The sequence below is a fragment of the Tubulanus polymorphus genome, chromosome 2 (assembly GCF_964204645.1).
Source record: "Tubulanus polymorphus chromosome 2, tnTubPoly1.2, whole genome shotgun sequence".
Lineage (NCBI taxonomy): Eukaryota > Metazoa > Nemertea > Palaeonemertea > Tubulaniformes > Tubulanidae > Tubulanus > Tubulanus polymorphus.
In genome coordinates, this window is record NC_134026.1 from 18,522,880 (window position 1) to 18,548,359 (window position 25,480).

Consider the following 25,480-nt stretch of genomic DNA (forward strand, 5'->3'; position numbering starts at 1 on the left):
TAGAGGGCAGTAGCAGCTGGTCCACATATTGAAAGAAGGATGACAGCTGTCAAATTTTGGTCGGAACACTCGAAAAGCATCGGTGGTTTTTTACTGGACATTAGTGGGGTTTTATACAATTGCGGAGAAGGTTTAGGAACTGTCGTAGATGGTTCAGTTGCAGCTATTGACAGGTGACATGCTCTTGGAATTACTTTCACTCTTTAACTTAACTGCAACTGTCTACATTTTACAAGCAAGTTTAACTTATGGAAGTGGATGTTTTGCCAATGCGGCATTATTTTAGTAAACACTATTTTGCCAATGGCTGTATATAATTAGATATAGTAATAAAATATAACAATAAAGTCATTATATTGGGTTTAGGGTTAGGGTTTCAATAACTGTCGTTAACATTCAACGCCAGAAGTGGTCACGTCAATGTAAAGAAACAGAAACAGAAACTTAATTAGGGTCTAGTTAGTTACCTAATCGTTGGTGGTAAGCTTTTTATAATCGGATGGGCTTATACCAACGTGAAAATATCCGATCGTAAAACTAGACCAAAGACAGGTAACTGACTAGGTTAGGGTCTAGATAGTTAGTTACCTAATCGTTGGTGGTAAGCTTTTTATAATCGGATGGGCTTATACCAACGTTAGGGATGACAAGGACCAAAACACGGTTGAAAAAAGTAACACTTCAAAAATATACTTTCTATTCACTTCAGTCCACAATTAATGGCTTAATTCACAAACTAACACAGCTACCTTTCGAAATAATCCAATTTTATGTATGTTTCGAGTGGTTAATCAACATTATTTTGAGAAATTAATTAATTTCTCCACCAATTTCGCCATTGGCCGCCATTTCTTTGTATTGCACATGTGGCATGATAAGACAGGGGACCTACAAGGATTTATATAAAACTTCCAAGACGAAACGACAATTTTTATTTTTGATGGTTTCCAACTTATATTTCAAATCTTCGTGTTTTCCATAATAAATAATGAAATAATAAATTCTGGTAAAAGAAAAATGTGAATAAGTGTTGATTTCTTAATATTTTTTTCAATTTCGTCGTTTCGCTTCGTTAGTTTGTGCTGTTGTCCTGGCCTCAGTCCACAGGTGCCAGCACCTCCAGTAATTTTCAAAATGGCAGCTGTTGACCCGACGGAAATTTACTCTCACTTCACGGCCGATTTGCACATGGATTAAGATCGTCAGGTGAGGTGTTATAGGTATCAGACAAACTACGAATCTGTTGTGCGTCGATTACAACAAAAATTAGACGGATATCTTAAGAGACAATGAAATGCCAGGCAAATTACTCGTCAGTCAAATTGGCTGACGAAGATTTCATACAAAAATGACCTTCCCATTCCTGACTGTGGTTTGTGAAAATATCCGATTGTGAAACTAAACCACAGACAGGTTACTGACTAAGGGTCTAGAGGGTCCAGAGGGTTAGGGTTATGATTAGAGGGTGGGGTTTAGGGTCCGTTTTTACCCCTAGGGATAGGGTTAGGGTTAGGGTAAGGTGAGGCTATATGTAGTGAAAACCTACGGGTGGTTTTGAGTGAGCTCGGTGGTCTAGTGAAAAGACGTTAGGCTAGAAATCTGCTGGTCTGGGTTCGAATCTCGCTTTATGCTCCTATTTTCTCTAACTCTGTTCTCCACAATTTCTATGTCGCGCACCTCAGAGCGCATACGCGGAGTCAATTAGCCAATCAGAACGCGCCATCGGCAAAATAGCGTTAACAGGAATAATGCCGCATTGGCAAAATATCACCTGCCTTAACTTTTTTCAACTCAAGTCACTTTTAAACTGCTGGAAGGTATGGAAGTAGTGGAAGCCCTGAAAAGACATCTTGAGTTCCTGATTTCCTGAATCCTCAAGTTTATGAGTTCCCAAGCAACCCTGCAATAACGAAACGTAAACACGCTGTTTGCTTGGAAAGACCAAATCTCAGGTTCAGACTGAGACATTTGCCGACGGATACAGTTCCTAGGGTTATTAATGATGTATCTGTGTTTTGAGTGGTTGTTCTGCAATAAATCTGAGAAAAAACGTCTTGCTACTGGTACGTTTAAAAGATAATAGCAGCCGCTAGCCCCACACATGCTGGCTCCACACACAGCGAAATCACAGAATAATAATATAAAACTTCGTTTTTCCATCTAAAATTAAAACTTTTATTTTATATGACACCTACTTGTGATGTTACTGTTATAAATCCTATTATTACATCCAACTGTGTGACACTATCACAATTTGTGAAATGTCTTTTAGTATATAAAGGCGTTTCAACAAATTTGATAGTGTCACATGCTCAAGAAAGAGCATGGTAAGCATGGTAAGTAAATGTGATGAGTACCATACTTGAAAACGAGTACATTCGTTGATAAATGCGCAGCTGGGGTACTCTGATCTTCCCTTTCAGTGCTGACTATGTAATAGGCCTACCTGATGATGCTGGAGATAATTTGAAAATTAAAAAAGCTGCGTCCAGTGTGTTGAATAATGGGCACGCTGCTTCAGTGCGTCTATATCCCGGCACGGTGTATCTTTACTTACTAATATTTCACTGTTTGACACGTCCTGCCATCTTTCAATAGAGATAAAAACTCCATCACCCATACACCGCACAGCAGTGTAGATGCACTGAAATTCAGGAGGCTATCTGAATCGAATAAGGAGTTAATCCTTTAGGCTATGTGAAACTGAAGCCCTGACTTTTTAACTGGGCCAATGGTCAGCAACAGGATTGATTGTTCAGTTTCACAAACCACCCACTCCTTTAAGCCTATCCAAATAAAGTTGATACCAACAATTAGGTCACTAAGGAATCTCAATCCAATAATCGCCTATAAAGATTTATATTCTTTATATTTTCAGATTAATGTCCGCCAATGTGCCGGTTAGATTCTGCACGAATGAAACTCAATGTACAAGAAGTTATATCGTATCCAAATTGCAACGTCTCGGATTTGAACAGATCAAAGATGCGCTGGTATTTCCACCAGCCCCTGCAGTGTGTAAAGTGTTGAAGGAGCGAGGACTTCGGCCCCATCTATTAGTGCACACAGGTTTTGAGTTCTTGCATTTCTAAGATTAGGGTCGTTAGCGAGTCTTTAAAAGTTTGAAAGTTCTACACATTTTTGCAAAAGCTCTCACATGCTCACTTTTGATAGAAAAAAATTCTCTTCTCACAAAAAGTGCGTCTATTTCACAAAAACAGGTTCTTCAGCATATGTAAAGTTTCCACCAATGGAAACCAGCCATTTAAGTTAGGTTAGCGGCAGCATGGATCATCAACCAGAATGTCTTTGCATTTTTGGTGCTGCAATATATTGTGATTCTGCTCCTGATTACACTGTGATTTTTGCCTGTAAATAGCTTGAAAAATGCTCCTTGAGTAGAAAAGTGCTTTGAACTGCTTAGCCTGTTTACGTACTATTACTTATTAAGGATTTCACATTCATTTCGTAGATGTTGTACCAGACTTTTCTGAGATGGATCAAACTGACCCTAATTGTGTAGTAATTGGTGACGCTGGTGAAATATTTTCTTATGAAAATGTGAATATAGCCTTTCAAAAGCTCTTATCTATGGAAAAACCAGTGCTGATTACGATGGGAATGGGGTAGGTATAAGGGTATCCTATTCCTCACTTGCCTTAGACATATCCCTTCATTTTCAAATGTCAAAAGTATTTAGTTCAGCCAATCAAAGGCTTAAAAGCTTTTCGGATTGAGGATACAATGTATACTTGATTTTTACCTTCATGACTTAGTCAGTTATGAGATGGTAGTGAGTCGATGACGTCATTTTAGTGTCGCCACTTATAACTTGTTGGTGGGAGTTCAGAGGAAGATTTGTCAAACGAATAAATACTTTAATCTTATTAATGCAGAGTGTGGAATTTCTGGTGGCCATCTTGAATTTCTTGTTTGCATGATGCAGCCCGCAATTCTTGATGGATTTCCACAAAATTTGGTGTGAGGATCAGAGTAGGTAAGCTGTCCATGCCTTTTGTACATGGAGGTCATCGGCTTTCAAATATGACCGCCAGGTCAGCCATCTTGAATTTCTAGCACGAAACGGCCTGCAATTCTTGATACATTTTCATGATACTAGGTGTAAGAATTTCGGTCGGTGAAATGTCTACCCCTTATTGAAAATTGAGTTCAAGCATGGCCACCAGGGTTGCCATTTCTTTTCAGCACGATGCCTTCACCGATTCTTGATGCATCTTTTCATGTAGTGTGATCTTTGGGGCAGCTTAAATGGGCTTGTCTTTTCATGTAAGGATATATTAACCGAAAATGAACATTATTGCCACATAGCCTATACCAGCTTAACTATTTCAAAACTTGTTACATCGTTACAATGTAAATCTTTCTGTAAAACTTTGAATACTGAATCATTCTTCTTCTACTGCGTCATGAAGGTAAGGCCCGCGGGCCTCTTGTTGCATTATGAAGTGAAACAAACCACTGGGGTATTTTGAAGGCGGTTATGCGATACTGTAAACTCTGCCTTATTGGAAATGTTGGAACTTTAAATTTTTGCCAAATTGACCAGATACTGAGTTACAAGGAATCAGGAATATTGAATTATTTTTTTTGTGAATAGAGTTTTGGTAGATCACCAACTTGAGCGGTTCTAAGTCAATTTTGAATGAAATTTTCAGACTCAAAACTGATAAAGTAAACATTGCTTTCAAAATTGTAGGCTTTCATAACGTATATTTTTACTCCTCACTAACGTATATTTTTACTTATTGGTTGACAAGAATACATAATATGAAGTGTGTTAGCTTGTTACTTCATCAATACAATTAATACATGTATTATTTCAGAAAATTTTACAAGAGCGATGATAATTTGAACTTAGACGTTGGTCCATTTGCGAAAGCATTAGAGGTAAGCTTGTGTTATGTATGAAAAAACCTTTTCTCAAGCGCAGATGTTGTTCCCGCTCTACGTTAGGGCTGTGTCTCTGGACTATTAGTTCTTCCTATAAGATATTTTCTTAAGTATTTTGCCAATTTTCAAGCATAATTTCTTTACTGCCGGGCCGTCGGAACAGGAGCGGCTAAAGCCGCCCCACTTTTTTGCTTAACAAACATTTTTTCAAAAGCACGCTGTACCGCGTAGCAGCTTGTTGTTCTCTGTACTAGATGGTTGGCTCACGACTTCTCATGCTTCTGTGAATGAGACCGTGAAATGGCCCCAAAATGCATCTCCAGCGATTGAATTTTCAAAATTTTTCTAGGGGAAGGCCCCCAGACCACCCTTCAGAAATAAGCCTCGCCACTGAAAAATTCCTTCCGACGGCTCTGTACTGGTTTATGTACTTTTTTGCAGTATGCTTGTGATATTAAGTCTGAAGTTGTTGGAAAACCCTCTGAAACATTCTTCCTAACAGCAGTTAAAGACATGAATCTAGAAGCCAATAAGGTAAGTTTTGTGATGGCACTGAATGATGATAATCAACTGTCTACATAGACACATTAGCCAGTTGGTGAACCGGATTCACCAGTGGCCTCAACAAGCCACCTGATATTGAATTCGCTTTTGTCTATCCATTTGCCCATCAATCTGTAGATGGAATCCAGTTTAGGCAATGGATTGTCTTGGCTTTTGGTTTCTACATGCATCTTTCTTAGACCTGCGTTTGCATAACAAAAAAAGATTCTAGATGACTAACTGGTGGTCATAGTTGTTATTGATTTGGCAAAATCAGCACTTTTTACAAAGTTTTCAATGGAAATTTTGAAGACATTTGAATTAATTTTCTTGATCTCCTTACGGCTCATCATCTTAAGTCTTAGTCTCATCAGACCTCATAGGTAAAAATGGTTTTGACTTTTAGTCTTGATATTTTATAATTGTCAGCATCGTTATAGGACACATCTCCTTGCATGAAATAATTAGTTCATCCAGACTTTGTTCTGGGGGCTTCAAATATTGAATAATTATATAAAGATTTTCCATGCATACTTTGTAAAATTCTAGCTCATGACAAGTTTTATGATTGTGGGGAGTTTCATCAAGCTCATTGATATCTGTACCGTATTTGTTCACTAAGTGGGCATTGGCTTTTTATTTCAGTAACTGTTACCGTAACTGAAGTAAAAAGTCCAATATGGTGCATGGGAAGCGAATGTATGACATTTGTGGATTATTTCATAACACTGTGAATTTCAGGTGGTCATGATAGGTGATGATATTGTAAGTGATGTAGGAGGATCGCAAAAGGCTGGATTATTCGGCGTTCAAGTGCGTACAGGAAAATACAGGTAAATTATTCATTTCTCTTTGATCCAGGTGGCTGCAAATTTTTTGCCCACTTGGGGCTTAGCCCCAGAGTGCTATTGCATTCATTTTCTTTCATCCTTAAGCAGAATCTAATTTTCAACACACTTTGGTGTATTGTCTTGATATTTGGTTTATACATGTATCGTGATGTTTGATATCTATATACATGTATCCCCCTTGGGCCCATCATCACGAAAAACGATTTGGTTGATTACAAACAAGGTGCCCCCGTCTTGGTCTAAATTTTGAGGCTGCAGCAGAAAAAGGGGAAAGATATACTTAACCCAATGATAAAGCCCTGAGAGGTGTTCAGTGGGTTGGGGGCAAAAAACATGCAATACGATTTAGGAACAGGTAGGCCTACACCACAATTATGAAACCCAGTTACTGGGTTTCGACGAGTGTGAGATTTTATCAAGGATATTGATATTTTCAAGTAAGATTGAGAGGGTGAACTGGAATTCTCAAAGAAAGAATTTCAGCTTTGCGTGGAAGATGTTTGGAAGCCATCTGGACATTCTGACCGGAAGATGGATAACCAAAAAATTCGCTCTGTAAATGAGGAGTCATTTTGCTTGTGGAATTTAACCTGTTCTAGTTGGTTAATTCAGGTACAGGTGTATGAAAAGCAAAATGGCTTCAGATTTTGAAAGGGGGCTGCAGTGAGGGAGACAATCACATTTGTTTTGCTCTGACTCCAATTAAACTGCTGTTATTGTTCAATTTTTGCTCATCGATTATTTATGGTAGTGACATAGGCTTTGTATGTAAATTGTAAATATAGTTTATAGAAATTTTAGATTTTTATTTTAGACCTTGGACGTATAGCCCTATTTTAGACCTTAATTAGAGTATAATCTAGTTTATACTCCATGTTTAGACCTATGACACTAAATGAAATAGTCAAATTGAGCATATATAGATTTAATAGTTATAATAGTGCATCAAAAAGTGAATTTTGACGAGTACAATTTAATGATCAGATAAAATTTGTATGAACAGGGTCCCATCTAAGCACTTGTCCGATTGCCCGGGACGAGTATATTCTCATCAGGGCAAGTAGGTTATCATTATCACTTGTCCCCCGAGCTAGTGCAATTTCATGTCTCAAAGCTTTGTCCTACTCGATACAACGCATGTGAATGCCACCGATCGGAATGCCTGTGTAGGGCAACTAGCTTATGGAGGGGCAAGCGAAATTTCAGATATGCTTGCCCCGGGCAAGTGGCTTTTATTCCTTAGATCGGACCCTGATGAATAAACCATTTTACAGTTGCTAGCCGCCATTTTGTTAGGGTACTTTTGTCCCGTATTGTTGGGTCATTTTTTTCTCTTTTTTAAAAACTATCCGTGATGTGTATTGTATCATATTTCATCTGTCGATGGATGGATTTTGACAACTTCAGCAACATTCAAACCGCGTGAATCTCAAGTTTTCAGTTATGTAAAAATCATTTCTCAAATTTACAACAATGCGACATGAGAGCGATATAAAAATCGGTGGTCAGTTTTTGCCGTGCGCATAGAAATCCAGGGTACTGAACTTTGAAGTTCGTTATTTTCAGAAATAATTTTCTAAAAAATCCAAACATTTCAAGCACTGTGCGCATAAACACCCCCTTTCAGGTGAACTTTGAAATTTTAAGATATCTTGCCTAGTTTTTTTCCTATGGCACTTTAACTGCAGCGCGTGTATTGTCATTCCGAGATTCGGCGCTGTTTTCTTTGCGTGTATTTCTGTATATGGGTGTTATTTCTTCATTTTCACTACTCTTGTCTCTACGGAAAATGGTTTTAATTGTTGGTACGAGTATCAGGTTTAAATATCACGTCGTTTATGCAATATAATAGATCGAAGACATTAGAGATGTTGGGGTTGAAGGGATTTTTCTGACCAGTTTTAGCAGCGAGACTGAGCGGCATTTTGATCACGCATTCGAAGTTGCGCGCGGGAGAATATATGGGCCTATATTGAGATGGAAGAAGAAAAGAAATATAACACTCAAAATCGAGTATGATGACCATTTAAATCAGTAGTCTATCAATAAATTTACATAAAAATCTGCTGAAATTAGATGGATGGAGAAGTGGTCAAAAAGCTGGACAAATGGAGTGGGGCAAATATTCAGCTACTTTCTATGAATACTTTCTATTAAGTACACTCAAGATTGATTAGATTGGGAAGAAAATATAGGAAAACGTTTTCTTGTTTTGGTGGTGAAATATCAAGTATCAAGTTCGAATGTCAGACGCAGGTGATAAAAAGTAAAAAGTGACATCTACCATCACAAAAACGCAAGAAGTGTGTGGATTGCATTTACAACAAAAGAGTGATATTTTGGGTTTTCTTGGGTGCATGTACGTAAGCCTCTGCCTGCTGTAAAAGCGGCTACCATTACAGCCATTACGAACTAGCGCCGGAGAACGGAATACAGTATTAATGCCGTAATATTTAAACCTGATACTCGTACCAACAATTAAAACCATTTTCCGTAGAGACAAGTGTAGTGAAAATGAAGGAATAACACCCATATACTGAAATACATGCAAAGAAAACAGCGCCGAATCTCGGAATGACAATACACGCGCTGCAGTTAAAGAGCCATAGGAAAAAAACTAGGCAAGATATCTTAAAATTTCAAAGTTCACCTGAAAGTGTGCGTTTATGCGCACAGTGCTTGAAATGTTTGGATTTTTTAGAAAATTATTTCTGAAAATAACGAACTTCAAAGTTCAGTACCCTGAATTTCTATGTGCACGGCAAAAACTGACCACCGATTTTTATATCGCTCAAATGTCGCATTGTTGTAAATTTGAGAAATGATTTTTACATAACTGCGAAAAGTAGAGATTCACGCGGTTTGAATGTTGCTGAAGTTGTCAAAATCCATCCATCGACAGATGAAATATGATACAATACACATCACGGATAGTTTTTAAAAAAGAGAAAAAAATGACCCAACAATACGGGACAAAAGTACCCTAACAAAATGGCGGCTAGCAACTGTAAAATGGTTTATTAAAACTTGACTAATTGAAACCTAATCTTGATATAAGACTGCTATTTGTATTTCAGGCCGCAAGATGAAAATCATCCAACTGTGAAACCTCATTGTTACGTGGATAATTTAGCTGAAGCAGTCGATTTATACTTGAAATATAAATAAGAAAAAACTATGAAGGCAACTCCGTCGATCTTGGTTGTCTAGACGTCGATCTTGGTTGTCTAGACATCAGCTGCCCATGAAAACAAACTTAAACCTGGGACATAGAACTGACTAAGATAAAGCAGATGAAGTAGCTGCTAGAACTGTTCACCACCAGAAAATATACAGTAAACCTTGCATATAATGTACCAGATGGGACCAGATTTTTGCCGGATATATATGAAATCCATTGTATATCGTGCAATATCTTGCAATATCTTTTATATCAAATTCAAATACATAATCTTTTTTACTGGTATGTATTTTTGGTTGTATGTATACAACGTATTTTGTCCTGTATGATGAATGTAGGCCCTACACATAAAGAAGACACAAAATGAAAACGTTTTACATAAAATTTGTGTTTGAATTTTAAGAGCTAATCAGAGCTTCAAATGCAGGGCATATATCAAATCTGTACTGATCAGATTTAGGTAGTGTTTTTTTATAAGATTTCCAAGTAGTTCCTTTCGGTGCGGTGTATGTGAATGTTCCATTTTCAATACTTTGGAATTATAGTTGGACAGTAATGAGACCATTGTTTTCACTACAATATAAGTGAGTATCCAGTTTATCTGAAGGTGTTTTATGTTAGGTTTACTGTATCTGTAAGATGCACAGCTCTATAAACGGTTCTAGAAGTTTTAAGAGCAATGGACAGTCTGACCTCCATCAGCCCATAGATATCTATAATTGGCTTTTCAGCATTTTATTTGTGAGATAAGTAGTTTACATTTGGTTTATAATATAATAAAAATAAATTTACAATGAAACAAGAATTTCGTTTCTCAGAACTTGAGTATAATACCAGTGGGATTATTGCATTGACTTTTCATCCATCATCCGTCTGTTGAAGGAATCTAGTTTATTTTTAGGCTACGCAGAAAATTTCTTGCTTTTTATCAGTTTCATTTTCCGCACGTAACAAAAGAATATACCAAAAGGAACGATGCACATGATTGCGCACAAAACTTTGTTATATTGAACAGAGAGGAAATTAACTGGGACAACAGTTTATCATGGGGAGAGAAATCAAGGTAACCATTTACACAAGACTGAGAATTTATTTAAGCCGACTATTTGGTTGTACACAACCCCCTCCCCTTGTGGTATAGCTGTTCACAGTAATTAAAGAATGAATATAAGAAATGATGAATCAGTTATGTATGCAATCTTCAGGATAGGCCTAATGACTAGATATCATTCATTCATTTTGTGTTGATTTATAGAACGACTTCGATGTTAAAGTAATTTTTAAGATTAAGATGTAAGTTGAGTTCCAAGCTGTCAATTAAAGAGAAACATGTGCGCGGTGTGTGTGTGCGGTCAGACATGTGCCTCAACTCGACCAATAAATGCGAGAACCCACTATCAAATGCATCGATCAAAATTACTGGAGACATTTATTAATTCTGTTGATTGTTATCTAACGGGAAACAATGGTAGTCCGGTTGCCAATTTTGATTTGGATTTTTAATACATTTTATTCTACCTTTTAGGTCTGCTTTTATTTTTCACTGTACATGAAACCATTGGGCAATCTTATCAATTCTTTTAATCTTTCTTATCATATGTACGCAGATGATGACCAACTATATAAAGTGGTCCGCCCTGATACCGCTGAGATTTCTGAGGGATTACAGGTTTTGAGTGATGCTGTGTCTTGTATTGATGAATGGATGACGATAAGAATGCTACAATTAAATCAGCCAAAAACACAGTTTATGCTACTTCATGAGATCCGGTAAAGAAAAAGCTGCCCGTCAATATATCACTTACAAAAAGTAATCACGCTCTCTATCCTTCCAAGAGTGTAGTCAACCTTGGCGTCATTTTGATGATTCTTTTTAATTGGGCGAACAAGTAAAGAGTGTGTGTAAGAAAGCAAACTTCCATCTATATTGCTGAAACGAATAGACGTAAACTTTGTTTCGTCGATTCCACGATCAGGAGAAAGGTGTACTTTCGTGCTGGTGGACCAGTTGATACCGTGCGTATGTTGTAGAGAGACTATTAAAGAGGTGTGCTCTACTATCGGAAGTGATCCTTTGTCGAACGTCTTTTAAAATCCGAATCCAGACGAGGAGAATACTAACTAGTATATTTTCGATGATCTGACGTGAATATTATTTATTGATGTATGTCAAAGCTCGCGACTCGCAGGTCGGCCTTTTCGCTATAATATCCGGAGCTCACGACTCGCAGGTCGGCCCTGTTCTGATCTGATCTATCCTGAACTCGACTGAACTGAGCTGGACTGGACTTTTTGAACTATCTCAAAAATGTTAAATAGATATTTATAAGTGATGACTAGAGTTGACATAAGCGTAAAACTGACATGTGAGAGAGTGCCAAACTTACAATATACTATTCAGAACTATGATGATATTAATTATCTTTCTCCAAAGTTGGTAATTACTAAATCAATAGAGTATCTACTTCAATTGTTATTTTACTGATAATCATAAGATATACATCTGACATTGAAACTATAGTGTAAAATCCTCATTTCATAACATTGCCTTAGTAAGATACGACGTCTTTAGGATTTTGAAACCTGTGAACTTTTCTGTCAATTCGCTAGTCATTTCGAGAATTGATTAAGTTAATTCTCTTTAAACTGGATTACCTCTCTCATTACTAAATAAATTGCAGTTAGTCCAAAATAACGCTGCAAGACTTATTACTAGGACGAAGCGTGGTGAACACATAACTCCCATTTTAAAACAACTCCACTGGCTTCCAGTTCATAAACGTATTTAATTTTGAAATATTACTAATGACGTACAAATGTCTAGATAATATAGCGCTTGAATATTTATCTGAACTTTTAACTCCATACATTCCATGCCGTCAACTATGCTCAAGTTTGGATAGGTCAATTCTCTGTAAACCAGTTCCTAGGAGGAATATTGGCTCTAAATGTTTTAGCTATACGAGTCCTACTTTATGGAATTCATTGCCAAAATCTACTCGTGATAGCAAGTCACTGACAATTTTTAAAAAGAGGCTAAAAACTCACTTTTTTAATGAAACTTATGATTGAAACGTTTTAATTGAAATGTTGTTTTTCAATTTCGCTTGAAAGGTGAGAAAAACCGGAGTGGTTGCCTGCCTGATTATTACATTCAGCAGTAAATTTGGCTTTTCTGAGGTATTATAAACGAAAGTGTGACTAATACTATAAGTCTACGAGACTGGCCCTCGGGTGTCCTTAATTATATCCAAATAAGGGCAATTTTTCTCGCAAATTGTCACGAATATTCACGAATTTCAAAAGATACATGTAGAAATTTATCACATGGTTACACAGATAGAATTGTGTGAAAATGCTATATAAGAAATCTCTTCCAGTGAGACTGGTAAGAATATGGCGATTGTATTTGGAAGTGTGAAATGCAAATGTAAGTGAAACTGTTACAAGTATTACTATTGTACATTTTGATTTATTAGTAGTTTACTGATCAGACGAAACCATTTTTGAACCTCTGAATAACTGAACTAGTATAACATGATTAAATATTAGTATCTAAACTGACGTTATGAAGTAAAAGTAGATGACAAATGTGGTGAAATATTTGATCTGGTCAATTAATTCATAGAAACATCCAAAAAACTGATCAGTAAATTGTATCGACATAGCAGGTGTGAGATATAGAACGGGAGAAACACACTAGATAATTGGAAGGTGTTAGTAGCAAGAGGGGTCTGATCGGTAGTAGTGTGACCTGTGTGCATTTCTGGCTAGCACCACAACGATAATTTGTAATGTCGAGGGAGAGGTAACAGGTAGGGAATGGAACTGTGAACAAGGCAACCCACCATAGCAACTTATGTACTGAAGACTCCATCCTACTCGGTAAACCGACTGCATCGGTGAAATTCCATTACAAATTTTCTGATCCCCAACGTAAAACGGCTAAAATTCCCGATCTCTCGAGTCGGTATTCGGTAATTCGGCAAAAAGTTGCGGTCCAGCAAATAGAACCGAGTTAGGCGGAGTGTAACGTTTTTTTTGGAAAACAACAAGCGTCCGCCGTCGATGATGGGAATATCGCAATTACTGATTTGGTTCAAATTAATAGCTGTTGGCGTCATAAGCAAGGTATGGTGACTGATTCAGGCCATGTAAGAAAAAAAATCACAAATGGTGCAAATTTTTATTACAGACGCCTAAAAGTCGTTTTAACGCGCAATAAAGCGAAAATTACCATGTTAAAACGAGAAATCCGCGCGATAAACGAAAAAAAGTCGTTTTATGCACGATAAAGCGAAAAATACTCGTTTTATCGTGTGATAAAACGTTAATATCGTGTGATTTTTTTCGTTTTATTGCCGCGTTAAAACGGAAAATGGAGAAAACGGAATTTGTTCTTTCGTTTTATCATGATTTGAAACGAATAAGAAATCATTTAATTGCGAAAATTTTTCTCGTTTTAAATGGCGAAATATGTAATAATGAATTTAAAACGTTTGGAAAACATTTTGGAAAATGTCTATCAGATCTAAACGGAGAAAACACAGGTCACACTTTAGCATCAGTTCATTATTCAACTTCATAAACACCAGACAGTAACGAGGACCCTGTCCACAGTTGTGAGTTCAGATTTGACTGCGGAACTGGATCCAGAAGTTCCCAAGAGCTGTTATCTATTCCAAAAAGAGAAATCTTTCAATTACTTATCGAAAAGCCAAAAACTTGAACTTAAACCTAGACGTATTGGCCCCACTCCGCGCGGGTGCGCCACCGTGCGGGATTTACGCGAAGCAGCAAACACAAACATGGCCACTCTCTCAATTTTCAATGATAGAAATCGTGTGTGCATTTCAATTATTTCGGCTGTTAGGGTTTTAAGGCACAATATAAGTTGATGATGTGATATGGCGATGTTAATTAATGATAATTCCGCGGTGAAGCTAGTCACGAACGGTGCCGATTGAGTGTACAGCTGCCAAAAACACTGAAATGTGCATAGTTGCGTTACTATTTGCAGTGAATTGCAGACGAAACATGAAGCCTTAACGGCCGTTTAAAAAAAAAATTATACCAATCGCAATAGTAAAATAAAAATGAGATAGAACCTAAGTTAAAATTCTGGCCATTTCTAAAATGTTATTACTAATTTTTAGTCAGTGCGGAACGTTTAGTTTTCCAACAATAATGAGGGGTGGTAGGTAGTCATGCAATTCAAGTCATCATTTATTACACGTTACTTCCGTGTTGTTGAAAATCTCGCGAGTCCTGGACCAAACCCAATTGAACAATGTGATCTGTGTGCTGGCCACAAATGCACACAGATCACACTACCATACCCATTACACACTCCAGTACCCACAGCTTACATATATCCATCCAAATATTTAGAGTGTCTTTCTCCCTGGATTCGAAACGGGGACATCAGGGATGCTAGACCTTTGAACAAGTTTGTAAGTAAGTCTGGTCACTGTGGTGATTGGTGACCAGTCAGGTGTGGTGACTATTCACTAACAATACCCGCGATCATTCTCTGATTACAACAATTTCTGGTACGATAACCACACTCAAACGTGGTGAACAAATGATAAGATAACGGTGACGGTGACGATGATCTCTAGTGTGAGATCGAAACGTCGTGTTCTTATATTTTAGATTGTTTCAATTAATAAATTCTCGATTTTAGATTTCTTTTAATTCGTAAATAGTGGGTTTTCATCTTACAACAATTTCATTGCCAGGAATTTGTTAGGGCAGTTATTAATTAATTTCAAATAAGGGCAATTTCCACCAACATTTTCATATTGTGAGAAAACAAGAACATAAATACAAATTCGAAAACACGTTTGAAATCATTGCTTATTTGTCTGAATTTCTAAAGCGGATTTTCAAACAGAAATATTCACGAATTCTCGTCCCAGTAAAAGATAAATGTAGAAATTTACTACATAGTTACAAACATTAGAATTGTGTGAAAATGTCATATAGAAAAATCCCTCTGTTCTAGTGAGACTGGTAAATGTATTGTAATGGTCGATGGACGTAAATATATTGCAAATGTGAGTTAAAATGTTACAAGCGTTATTGTTGCACGTTTTGAGTTTGTAGTTTTCTGATCGGACGATAGTAATAGGGGTAATGGGCTTTCAAATCAAAGGTCGAACGGTCGAGCTCATAAAAAATGAAAAATATGAAAATAATAACAATTTCTACTTGAATTAGTCGCGAAACTCATAAAAAATGAAAAATAATTCTCACACACTCGAATTTATTTTTCATTTTTGCTCGCTAGAAAAAAGTGCGAGTAAAGTGTGAGTGAAATAAATTCGAGTGTGTGAGAATTAGTTTTCATTTTTTATGAGTTTCACTCCTAATTCAAGTAGAAATTGTTATTATTTTCATATTTTTCATTTTTTAATGAACTCGACCATTCAACCTTTAACCTGAAAGCCCATTACCCCTATTACTCTTAAAATATTCATATACATGAATAAAATATATATGAATAACATATAAATCGGATAGGTTATTCAATATAAAAAGTGTGAGTGAAATAATTCATATTTAAAACATTGAATATTTATATTTGAATGAGTTTTAATAAAAATTTTGTTATAAAAATGAAGAAAGAAGAAGAAGAACCCAACTTTAAAATCGAAATCAATGAAATCAATGAAACCAATAAATCATTTTCACAGTTTTACATTAAAAATTATGTTTCAGCAACAAATTTATTGTCCGCAAGGTATTATAAAATTGAAAATATTACTGTAATTAATCAAATATTATCAAATGAAACATATTTAATTACTGAACTAGTAGATACTTTTGATAATGGTGTTAAAAATCCTAAATTGTTCAATACAGTTTTAAATTTTAAAGGAACTTTAGATGAAAACATAATTAATATTCTTAAAACTCCTTTCAATGAAAGAAATGATGATATAATACATTCAAAAGATTACAATGATTTGATTAACTTAAGAATTGAAAAAAGACAATTATATTATTTCAATTTTGATAATAAACAAATTATCTATAATGAAAATTCATCAAATATTGGAATTCAATGTGAATTAGATAATGAAAAATCATTTAAAGATAGTGCAGTTCAATGTAATTTAGATGATGAATTTGACAGTTGAAATGATAAACTGTTTGGCAGTTGAAATGATAAATTGTTTGATAGTTGAAATGTTAAATTGTTTGACAGTTGAAATGATAAATTTTTTGACAGTTGAAATGATAAATTGTTTGACAGTTGAAATGATAAATTGTTTAACAGTTGAAATGATAAATTGTTTGACAGTTGAAATGATAAATTGTTTGACAGTTGAAATGATAAGACAGCTGAAATGAAAAATTGTTTGACAGTTGAAATGAAAAATTGTTTGACAGTTGAAATGATAAATTGTTTGACAGTTGAAATGATAAATTGTTCGACTGTTGAAATGATAAGACAGTTGAAATGATAAATTGTTTGACAGTTGAAATGATAAATTGTTTGACAGTTGAAATGTTAAATAGTTTGACAGTTGAAATGATAAATTGTTTGACAGTTGAAATGATAAATTGTTTGACAGTTGAAATGATAAGACAGCTGAAATGATAAATTGTTTGACAGTTGAAATGATAAATTGTTTGACAGTTGAAATGATAAATTGTTTGACAGTTGAAATGATAAGACAGCTGAAATGATAAATTGTTTGACAGTTGAAATGATAAATTGTTTGACAGTTGAAATGATAAATTGTTTGACAGTTGAAATGATAAATTGTTTGACAGTTGAAATGATAAATTGTTCGACAGTTGAAATGATAAATTGTTTGACAGTTGAAATGATAAATTGTTTGACAGTTGAAATGATAAGACAGCTGAAATGATAAATTGTTTGACAGTTGAAATGATAAATTGTTTGACAGTTGAAATGATAAATTGTTTGACAGTTGAAATGATAAGACAGCTGAAATGATAAATTGTTTGACAGTTGAAATGATAAATTGTTTGACAGTTGAAATGATAAATTGTTTGACAGTTGAAATGATACATTGTTCGACTGTTGAAATGATAAGACAGTTGAAATGATAAATTGTTTTACAGTTGAAATGATAAATTGTTTGACAGTTGAAATGTTAAATTGTTTGACAGTTGAAATGATAAATTGTTTGACAGTTGAAATGATAAATTGTTTGACAGTTGAAATGATAAATTGTTTGACAGTTGAAATGATAAGACAACTGAAATGATAAATTGTTTGACAGTTGAAATGATAAATTGTTTGACAGTTGAAATGATAAATTGTTCGACTGTTGAAATGATAAGACAGTTGAAATGATAAATTGTTTTACAGTTGAAATGATAAATTGTTTGACAGTTGAAATGTTAAATTGTTTGACAGTTGAAATGTTAAATTGTTTGACAGTTGAAATGATAAATTGTTTGACAGTTGAAATGATAAATTGTTTGACAGTTGAAATGATAAATTGTTCGACTGTTGAAATGATAAGACAGTTGAAATGTTAAATTGTTTTACAGTTGAAATGATAAACTGTTTGGCAGTTGAAATGATAAATTGTTTGACAGTTGAAATTATAAATTGTTCGACTGTTGAAATGTTAAGACAGTTGAAATGATAAATTGTTTGTCAGTTGAAATGTTAAATTGTTTAACAGTTGAAATGTTAAATTGTTTGACAGTTGAAATGATAATTTGTTTGACAGTTGAAATGATAAATTGTTTGACAGTTGAAATGATAAATTGTTTGACAGTTGAAATGATAAATTGTTTGACAGTTGAAATGATAAATTGTTTGACAGTTGAAATGATAAATTGTTTGACAGTTGAAATGATAAATTGTTTGACAGTTGAAATGATAAATTGTTCGACAGTTGAAATGATAAATTGTTTGACAGTTGAAATGATAAATTGTTTGACAGTTGAAATGATAAATTGTTTGACAGTTGAAATGATAAATTGTTTGACAGTTGAAATGATAAATTGTTTGACAGTTGAAATGATAAATTGTTTGACAGTTGAAATGATAAAAAAGTTGTCTGAGCATGGCTGCACCATTTCCAGAATCAAATTGTTAAATCCGATGTAATAAAATGTTTTTATGGTGTTGATCTTAGTGCCGACATCATGATTTGATAAAAAATTAAAAGATATTTACGAGAAAGGAGAGTTTGGTAGTCGGTCGGCCACATGTATATTTTTGAAAAAAAGTTATTATACCCACAATTTTGAAAAAGGGTCGGTAGGAAATTATATTTTATTCTAAACATGATTATTTGAAACGACGAAATATAGGGTCGGTCGGGCCCGAGAAGCAGGGTTTTCTTTTGGTTCTGGTCTTATGTGGTAAATTTTCAGTTTCACAACTTAACTGTGGGGTCAATACAATAATAATCGTCAGTAATAGGGGTAATGGGCTTTCAAATCAAAGGTCGAACGGTCGAGCTCATAAAAAATGAAAAATATGAAAATAATAACAATTTCTACTTGAATTAGTCGCGAAACTCATAGAAAATGATAAATAATTCTCACACACTCGAATTTTTTTTTCATTTTTTGCTCGCTAGAAAAAAGTGCGAGTAAAGTGTGAGTGAAATAAATTCGAGTGTGTGAGAATTATTTTTCATTTTTTATGAGTTTCACTCCTAATTCAAGTAGAAATTGTTATTATTTTCATATTTTTCATTTTTTAATGAACTCGACCATTCAACCTTTAACCTGAAAGCCCATTACCCCTATTACTCTTAAAATATTCATATACATGAATAAAATATATATGAATAACATATAAATCGGATAGATTATTCAATATAAAAGTGTGAGTGAAATAATTCATATCTAAAACATTGAATATTTATATTTGAATGAGTTTTAATAAAAATTGTGTTATAAAAATGAAGAAAGAAGAAGAACCCAACTTTAAAATCGAAATCAATGAAACCAATAAATCATTTTCACAGTTTTACATCAAAAATTATATTTCAGCAACAAATTTAGTGTCCGCAAGGTATTATAAAATTGAAAATATTACTGTTATTAATCAAATATTATCAAATGAAACATATTTAATTACTGAACTAGTAGATACTTTAGATCAAAAAGATTTAAATAAAAAAACAATAAGTTACTTTATCTAATACTAGCTTATTTAACTTATTGTTTTTTTATTTAAATCTTTTTGATTTGTATTCGCGCTATTGGTTAACAAGAATTGACTAGAATTCAAATAGATTTAACAAAAAATTCAATAACTTTAACTGTTAGTATCACTCTTGTATTATTTCATTGTTTCTCTTATTGAATAAGCCAACTAACTAATATCACTCTTCTATTATGCCAGTCAAATGTAAAGAATTTACAATATCATACTTGAATGAATTAAAACATAAATTACTTCTGTTACTTCATTTTCAGAAATAAAGCATAATATGTATTTAATACCATTAATACGTATTTAATACCATTAATACGTATTTGATACGTATTTAATACATTGATACCTCAACCCTCCTTTTTTTAACGTAAATATAATTTACTCATTTTCATACATTTCAACTAATATATTTTATATTTTCAGCTAATTTAACAGTCGATTTCTTATTTTGATTCATATAATTTTTCATCAAGTTCGTGAAGATACATGTGATTCCTTAATGATTTTTTATTTTTATATCTTTTATTGCATATTTCACAGCATTTAATATTATTCAATCTATCTAAAATATATTTCATATTTTCTATTAATTCAGTGTATCTAATTTTACAGCAATCATAGAATTCTAACAACTGTTTTATAGTATAAACTGAGAATGAAAATAAACCTGAAATCATAATAATTGATTTAGTATTCTGTTGATTTTTATATATTAGATGTAATATTTCTAATACCTTATTTTCACTCATTTTTATAGACAAAATATATAGAATAAATTAAATTAAAAGATGTTGTTTTAATCCTCCAAATCATTTAAATCATTAACTTTTTTATTCTTTTTATTTCTGTGATTGTTTCCATTTAACTTCTTTAATTTCTTGCTTAATTTTATATTTTCATTAATCAAATCCTTACTGATATTTTCATAATAAAAGAAAAGCGCAGCCAATATTAATCCACCTGCTACTAAATAATGTTTCAAATCACTTTTCCCAGTTGGGATGAAACCATCCATTTATTTAAGAGAAAAATTAAACAGTTTGCTAGTTTGCTAGTTTTTAATTAAATATTTTATAATCATTTTAAAAATATTAAACTTTTAAATGATTAAATCAAATAACAATTAAATTTACAGCCAAACAATTTAACATTTCAACTGTCAAAGAATTTATCATTTCAACTGTCAAAGAATTTATCATTTCAACTGTCAAACAATTCATCATTTCAACTGTCAAACAATTTATCACTTCAACTGTCAAACAATTTATCATTTCAACTGTCAAACAATTTATCATTTCAACTGTCAAACAATTTATCATTTCAACTGTTAAACAATTTACCATTTCAACAGTCGAACAATTTATCATTTCAACTGTCGAACAATTTATCATTTCAACTGTCAAACAATTTATCATTTCAACTGTCAAACAATTTATCATTTTAACTGTCAAACAATTTATCATTTCAACCGTCAAACAATTTATCATTTCAACTGTCGAACAATTTATCATTTCAACTGTCAAACAATTTATCATTTCAACTGTCAAACAATTTATCATTTCAACTGTCAAACAATTTATCATTTCAACTGTCAAAAAATTTAACATTTCAACTCTCTTATCATTTCAACAGTCGAACAATTTATCATTTCAACTGTCAAACAATTTATCATTTCAACTGTCAAACAATTTATCATTTCAGCTGTCTTATCATTTCAACTGCCAAACAATTTATCATTTCAACTGTCAAACAATTTATCATTTCAACTGTAAAACAATTTATCATTTCAACTGTCTTATCATTTCAACAGTCGAACAATGTATCATTTCAGCTGTCTTATCATTTCAACTGTCAAACAATTTATCATTTCAACTGTCAAACAATTTATCATTTCAACTGTCAAACAATTTATCATTTCACCTTTCAAACAATTTATCATTTCAACTGTCAAACAATTTATCATTTCAGCTGTCTTATCATTTCAACTGCCAAACAATTCATCATTTCAACAGTCGAACAATTCATCATTTCAACTGTCAAACAATTTATCATTTCAACTGTCAAACAATTTAACATTTCAACTGTTAAACAATTTATCATTTCAACTGTCAAACAATTTATCATTTCAACTGTCAAACAATTTAACATTTCAACTGTCAAACAATTTATCATTTCAACTGTCTTATCATTTCAACAGTCGAACAATTTATCATTTCAGCTGTCTTATCATTTCAACTGTCAAACAATTTATCATTTCAACTGTCAAACAATTTATCATTTCAACTGTCAAACAATTTATCATTTCAGCTGTCTTATCATTTCAACTGTCAAACAATTTATCATTTCAACTGTCAAACAATTTATCATTTCAACTGTCAAACAATTTATCATTTCAGCTGTCTTATCATTTCAACTGCCAAACAATTCATCATTTCAACAGTCGAACAATTTATCATTTCAACTGTCAAACAATTTATCATTTCAACTGTCAAACAATTTAACATTTCAACTGTTAAACAATTTATCATTTCAACTGTCAAACAATTTATCATTTCAACTGTCAAACAATTTAACATTTCAACTGTCAAACAATTTATCATTTCAACTGTCTTATCATTTCAACAGTCGAACAATTTATCATTTCAACTGTCAAACAATTTATCATTTCAACTGCCAAACAGTTTATCATTTCAACTGTCAAACAATTTAACATTTCAACTGTCTTATCATTTCAACAGTCGAACAATTTATCATTTCAACTGTCAAACAATTTATCAATTCAACTGTCAAACAATTTATCATTTCACGATGCTGACGAGTAGTGACATGACAGAGAGACAAACAACGATTAACAACATAGCTATTTATATAACACAGATTCAAGACAGGTTGAGACATGGAAAATGATACAAAAACAAAGGTGACGAGTAGTGACATGACAGAGAGACAAACAACGATTAACACACTCTGACGCAGACAAACGGACAATAAGTAATTAGATGGAGACATAAAACAATAAAGAAATACAAAGTAGGATATAAAGAGTTCAAATAATGTAAGAACCCATTCACATTAAAATCGGGGGAAACTAAACAAAGAATATCATCAACGTAACGTCGCCAAATTTTGGGTCTACTTTCGGTGTAAAGAGGAAGAATTTCACTTTCGACATGTTCCAAAAATAAACCAGCTAGAACAGGGGAAAGTGGGTTCCCCATAGCCATACCAAAAATCTGTTCAAAAAAGTTAGAACCAAATTGAAAATATAAGTTTTTTGTACAAAGTTCAATTAAGTCCAAAAGACAATCAACCGGTATATCAAAATGAAAATCTAAAGTAGGTAACTTTCTCCTAAGAAAGTCCAAAGTAGGTTCTAAAGGAACATTAGTGAATAAGCTAGCAACATCAAAAGATATAAATTTATCATGCCCAGGAATAACATTTTTTAAACATTCCAATAAATCCTAAATGGGCATTCGAAAATGAGCCAAGAACCGGTGAAAGAGTTTTTGCCAAATATTTAGATAGTCCATAAGATGGTGAATCACAATTGGAGATGATCGGTCGAAGCGGAATATCCTTCTTATGAATTTTTGGAAGTCCGTAGAGATAAGGGAGCGACGGTAACCGAGATTTAAATTTGTCCAGCGTTTTCGAAACATTGTCATCTTTAAAATTCGCAATAATGTCCGACAGTCCTTTATTGAATTTATTTTGCATCATTTTTAACGGGTTCGATTTGAGTTTTTTGTAAACATCCGGATTGTTAAGTAGATCTTGCATTTTAGATTCATACGATTCAATGTCCATGAGCACAATTTTTCCTCCTTTGTCTGATTTAGAGATGCGGATGGTTTTAATTCTCCGAAGTTCACTGAGGGCAGATCTAAACCGGCGCGGGAAAAATTCATTGTACTGAATCTTTAGTTGGTCTGAAATAGATTCTAGGTTCATGTATATGAAACCGTAATTGATGCTGTTGCAATTCTGGTATTCGAGTTGGCGTACAAAATCCAATAGGTGTCGTTTCTGGTGCGGTAAAGCAACTTTCCTCTTTGCAATCTTCTTACAAGATCTTGAGAAATATTTGCAAGACCACGGTTTTCTAGGATTAGATAACTTACACTTACTATCTACCTCAGAGTTTGTGAGGGGGTTGGGTCATAAAATCAAAATGTTTCTACTCCTGTATGCTGATTACACCATTATATTAGCGGAGTCGAAAGAGCAACTACAATTAGGTCTCGATGCCATGTCTCAGTATTGTATTGATTTTAAACTATCAATAAATGTCAAGAAATGCAACATTATGGTATTCAGTCGCGGAAGAAAGAGAAACCCAGAACCATTATTTAAATTATGTAATCAGACAGTTGATACAGTGCCCGAATATTGTTACTTGGGTGTACTTTTTTCTTCAAACGGTAGTTTTAAAGCCCATATTAAGTGGGCGGCAAACAAAGGAAGAAAAGCGATGTTTTCTTTGTTACGGCAAGGTAGAAAAGTTTGTCTGTCCCAACACTTATACACTTACGTATTTGGTCGTGCCAGTTATAACGTACGGTTGTGAAGTCTGGGGGTTTGAAGACTTAGATGAGATTGATGCAGCGCAAACCAAATTTTACAAATGTCTATTAAAGATGAAAAATTCTACTCCATCAGTTATGGTATTAGGTGAAGTCGGTGAGCTCCCGGTGTCAGTGTCTATCCACTGTCGTATGGTTTGTTATTGGGCTAAAATGAAAAACGAAATTACGAAGAACAAATGGAATGTTATTTTTTATATGATTTTAGCTGAACTTACTGAGAAAGGGTATTTACAATCACCGTGGTTTTTAAAAGTTTAAGGTATTATTTCCCAATGCAATCTCCTTCACGCGTTCAATCAACTAAATGTGTCGGAAAGTTTTATTAAAAGAACTGTGCAAGGTGTCCTCAAAACTGCGTACATTAATTACTTTTGGAACGAACTGCATCATGAAAAAAGGTGTTGCTTTTATAAACTTGCCAAAAAAGAATTTTGTTTTGAAACGTATCTAAACTTGCCAGCCGATTTAGCTCTTCCTATTTGTTTTTTCAGAACATCAAATCTCTGTATGGATTCAATAAACTGTAGACTTTCTGATTTACCCGATTGCCTTCGTTCTTGCTCTTTATGTCATAATATCATTATCTTCGACGAGTATCATCTATTTGCAGAATGTTCAATTTTAGACGAGTATAGACAACTAGTTTGGAACGGCCCCATCTCTTTAAACTTATCTAAATTTGGAACCCTATTAAGTAGGTGTAACAACAAATCTAGAAGATTAGGAATTTTTTGTAAAACGATTGTGAAACTTATCAACCCTCGTCGTCATTTTAGAACAAAATTTTGTCAAATTTTATTGATTATTCTATATTTTACGTTATGTTATACAATTGTAAATACTTCTTGATGTCCCTCTGTATACCTCTCGTTGAGGTGATGAGTGTAAATAAATTTCAATTTCAATTTCAATTTCAAAATTTAGTCCGTATCCAAGAACTTGTGTTCCGTTAACAAGTTATCAAATACGGGTACGTCACGAGGAAAAAGGCGAAATATAAATCCGTGGGAATCATGTTAGTTGTCGAATAAACACTATAATCCGTGTATACTGTAGATAAATGAAGAAATCCCACACTTCGAATTTAAAATTATACGATCAAATTTATTATAATGAAACCACAACGTTTCGGCTGTTGACTAACAGCCATCATCAGGTGGAATGACCAGAAAAACAAGTAACAAAGCATATAAACTCACAGGATCTAAAATAGAAGCAGTGTGTCAAAACTAAAGAT

The 25,480-nt window shown here is 33.7% G+C and overlaps 1 protein-coding gene across 1 annotated transcript; it reads left to right on the plus strand.

Moving 5' to 3' along the window:
- The first annotated feature begins 8 nt into the window (after nt 1-8).
- Nucleotides 9-10,247, plus strand: LOC141900266 (phospholysine phosphohistidine inorganic pyrophosphate phosphatase-like). The gene is made up of 7 exons (XM_074787070.1): nt 9-173; nt 2,879-3,069; nt 3,473-3,626; nt 4,845-4,908; nt 5,353-5,445; nt 6,196-6,287; nt 9,383-10,247. The coding sequence occupies exons 1-7, from the start codon at nt 40-42 to the stop codon at nt 9,471-9,473; spliced, it is 819 nt and encodes a 272-aa protein (XP_074643171.1). The 5' UTR covers nt 9-39; the 3' UTR covers nt 9,474-10,247.
- Nucleotides 10,248-25,480: the final 15,233 nt, after the last annotated feature.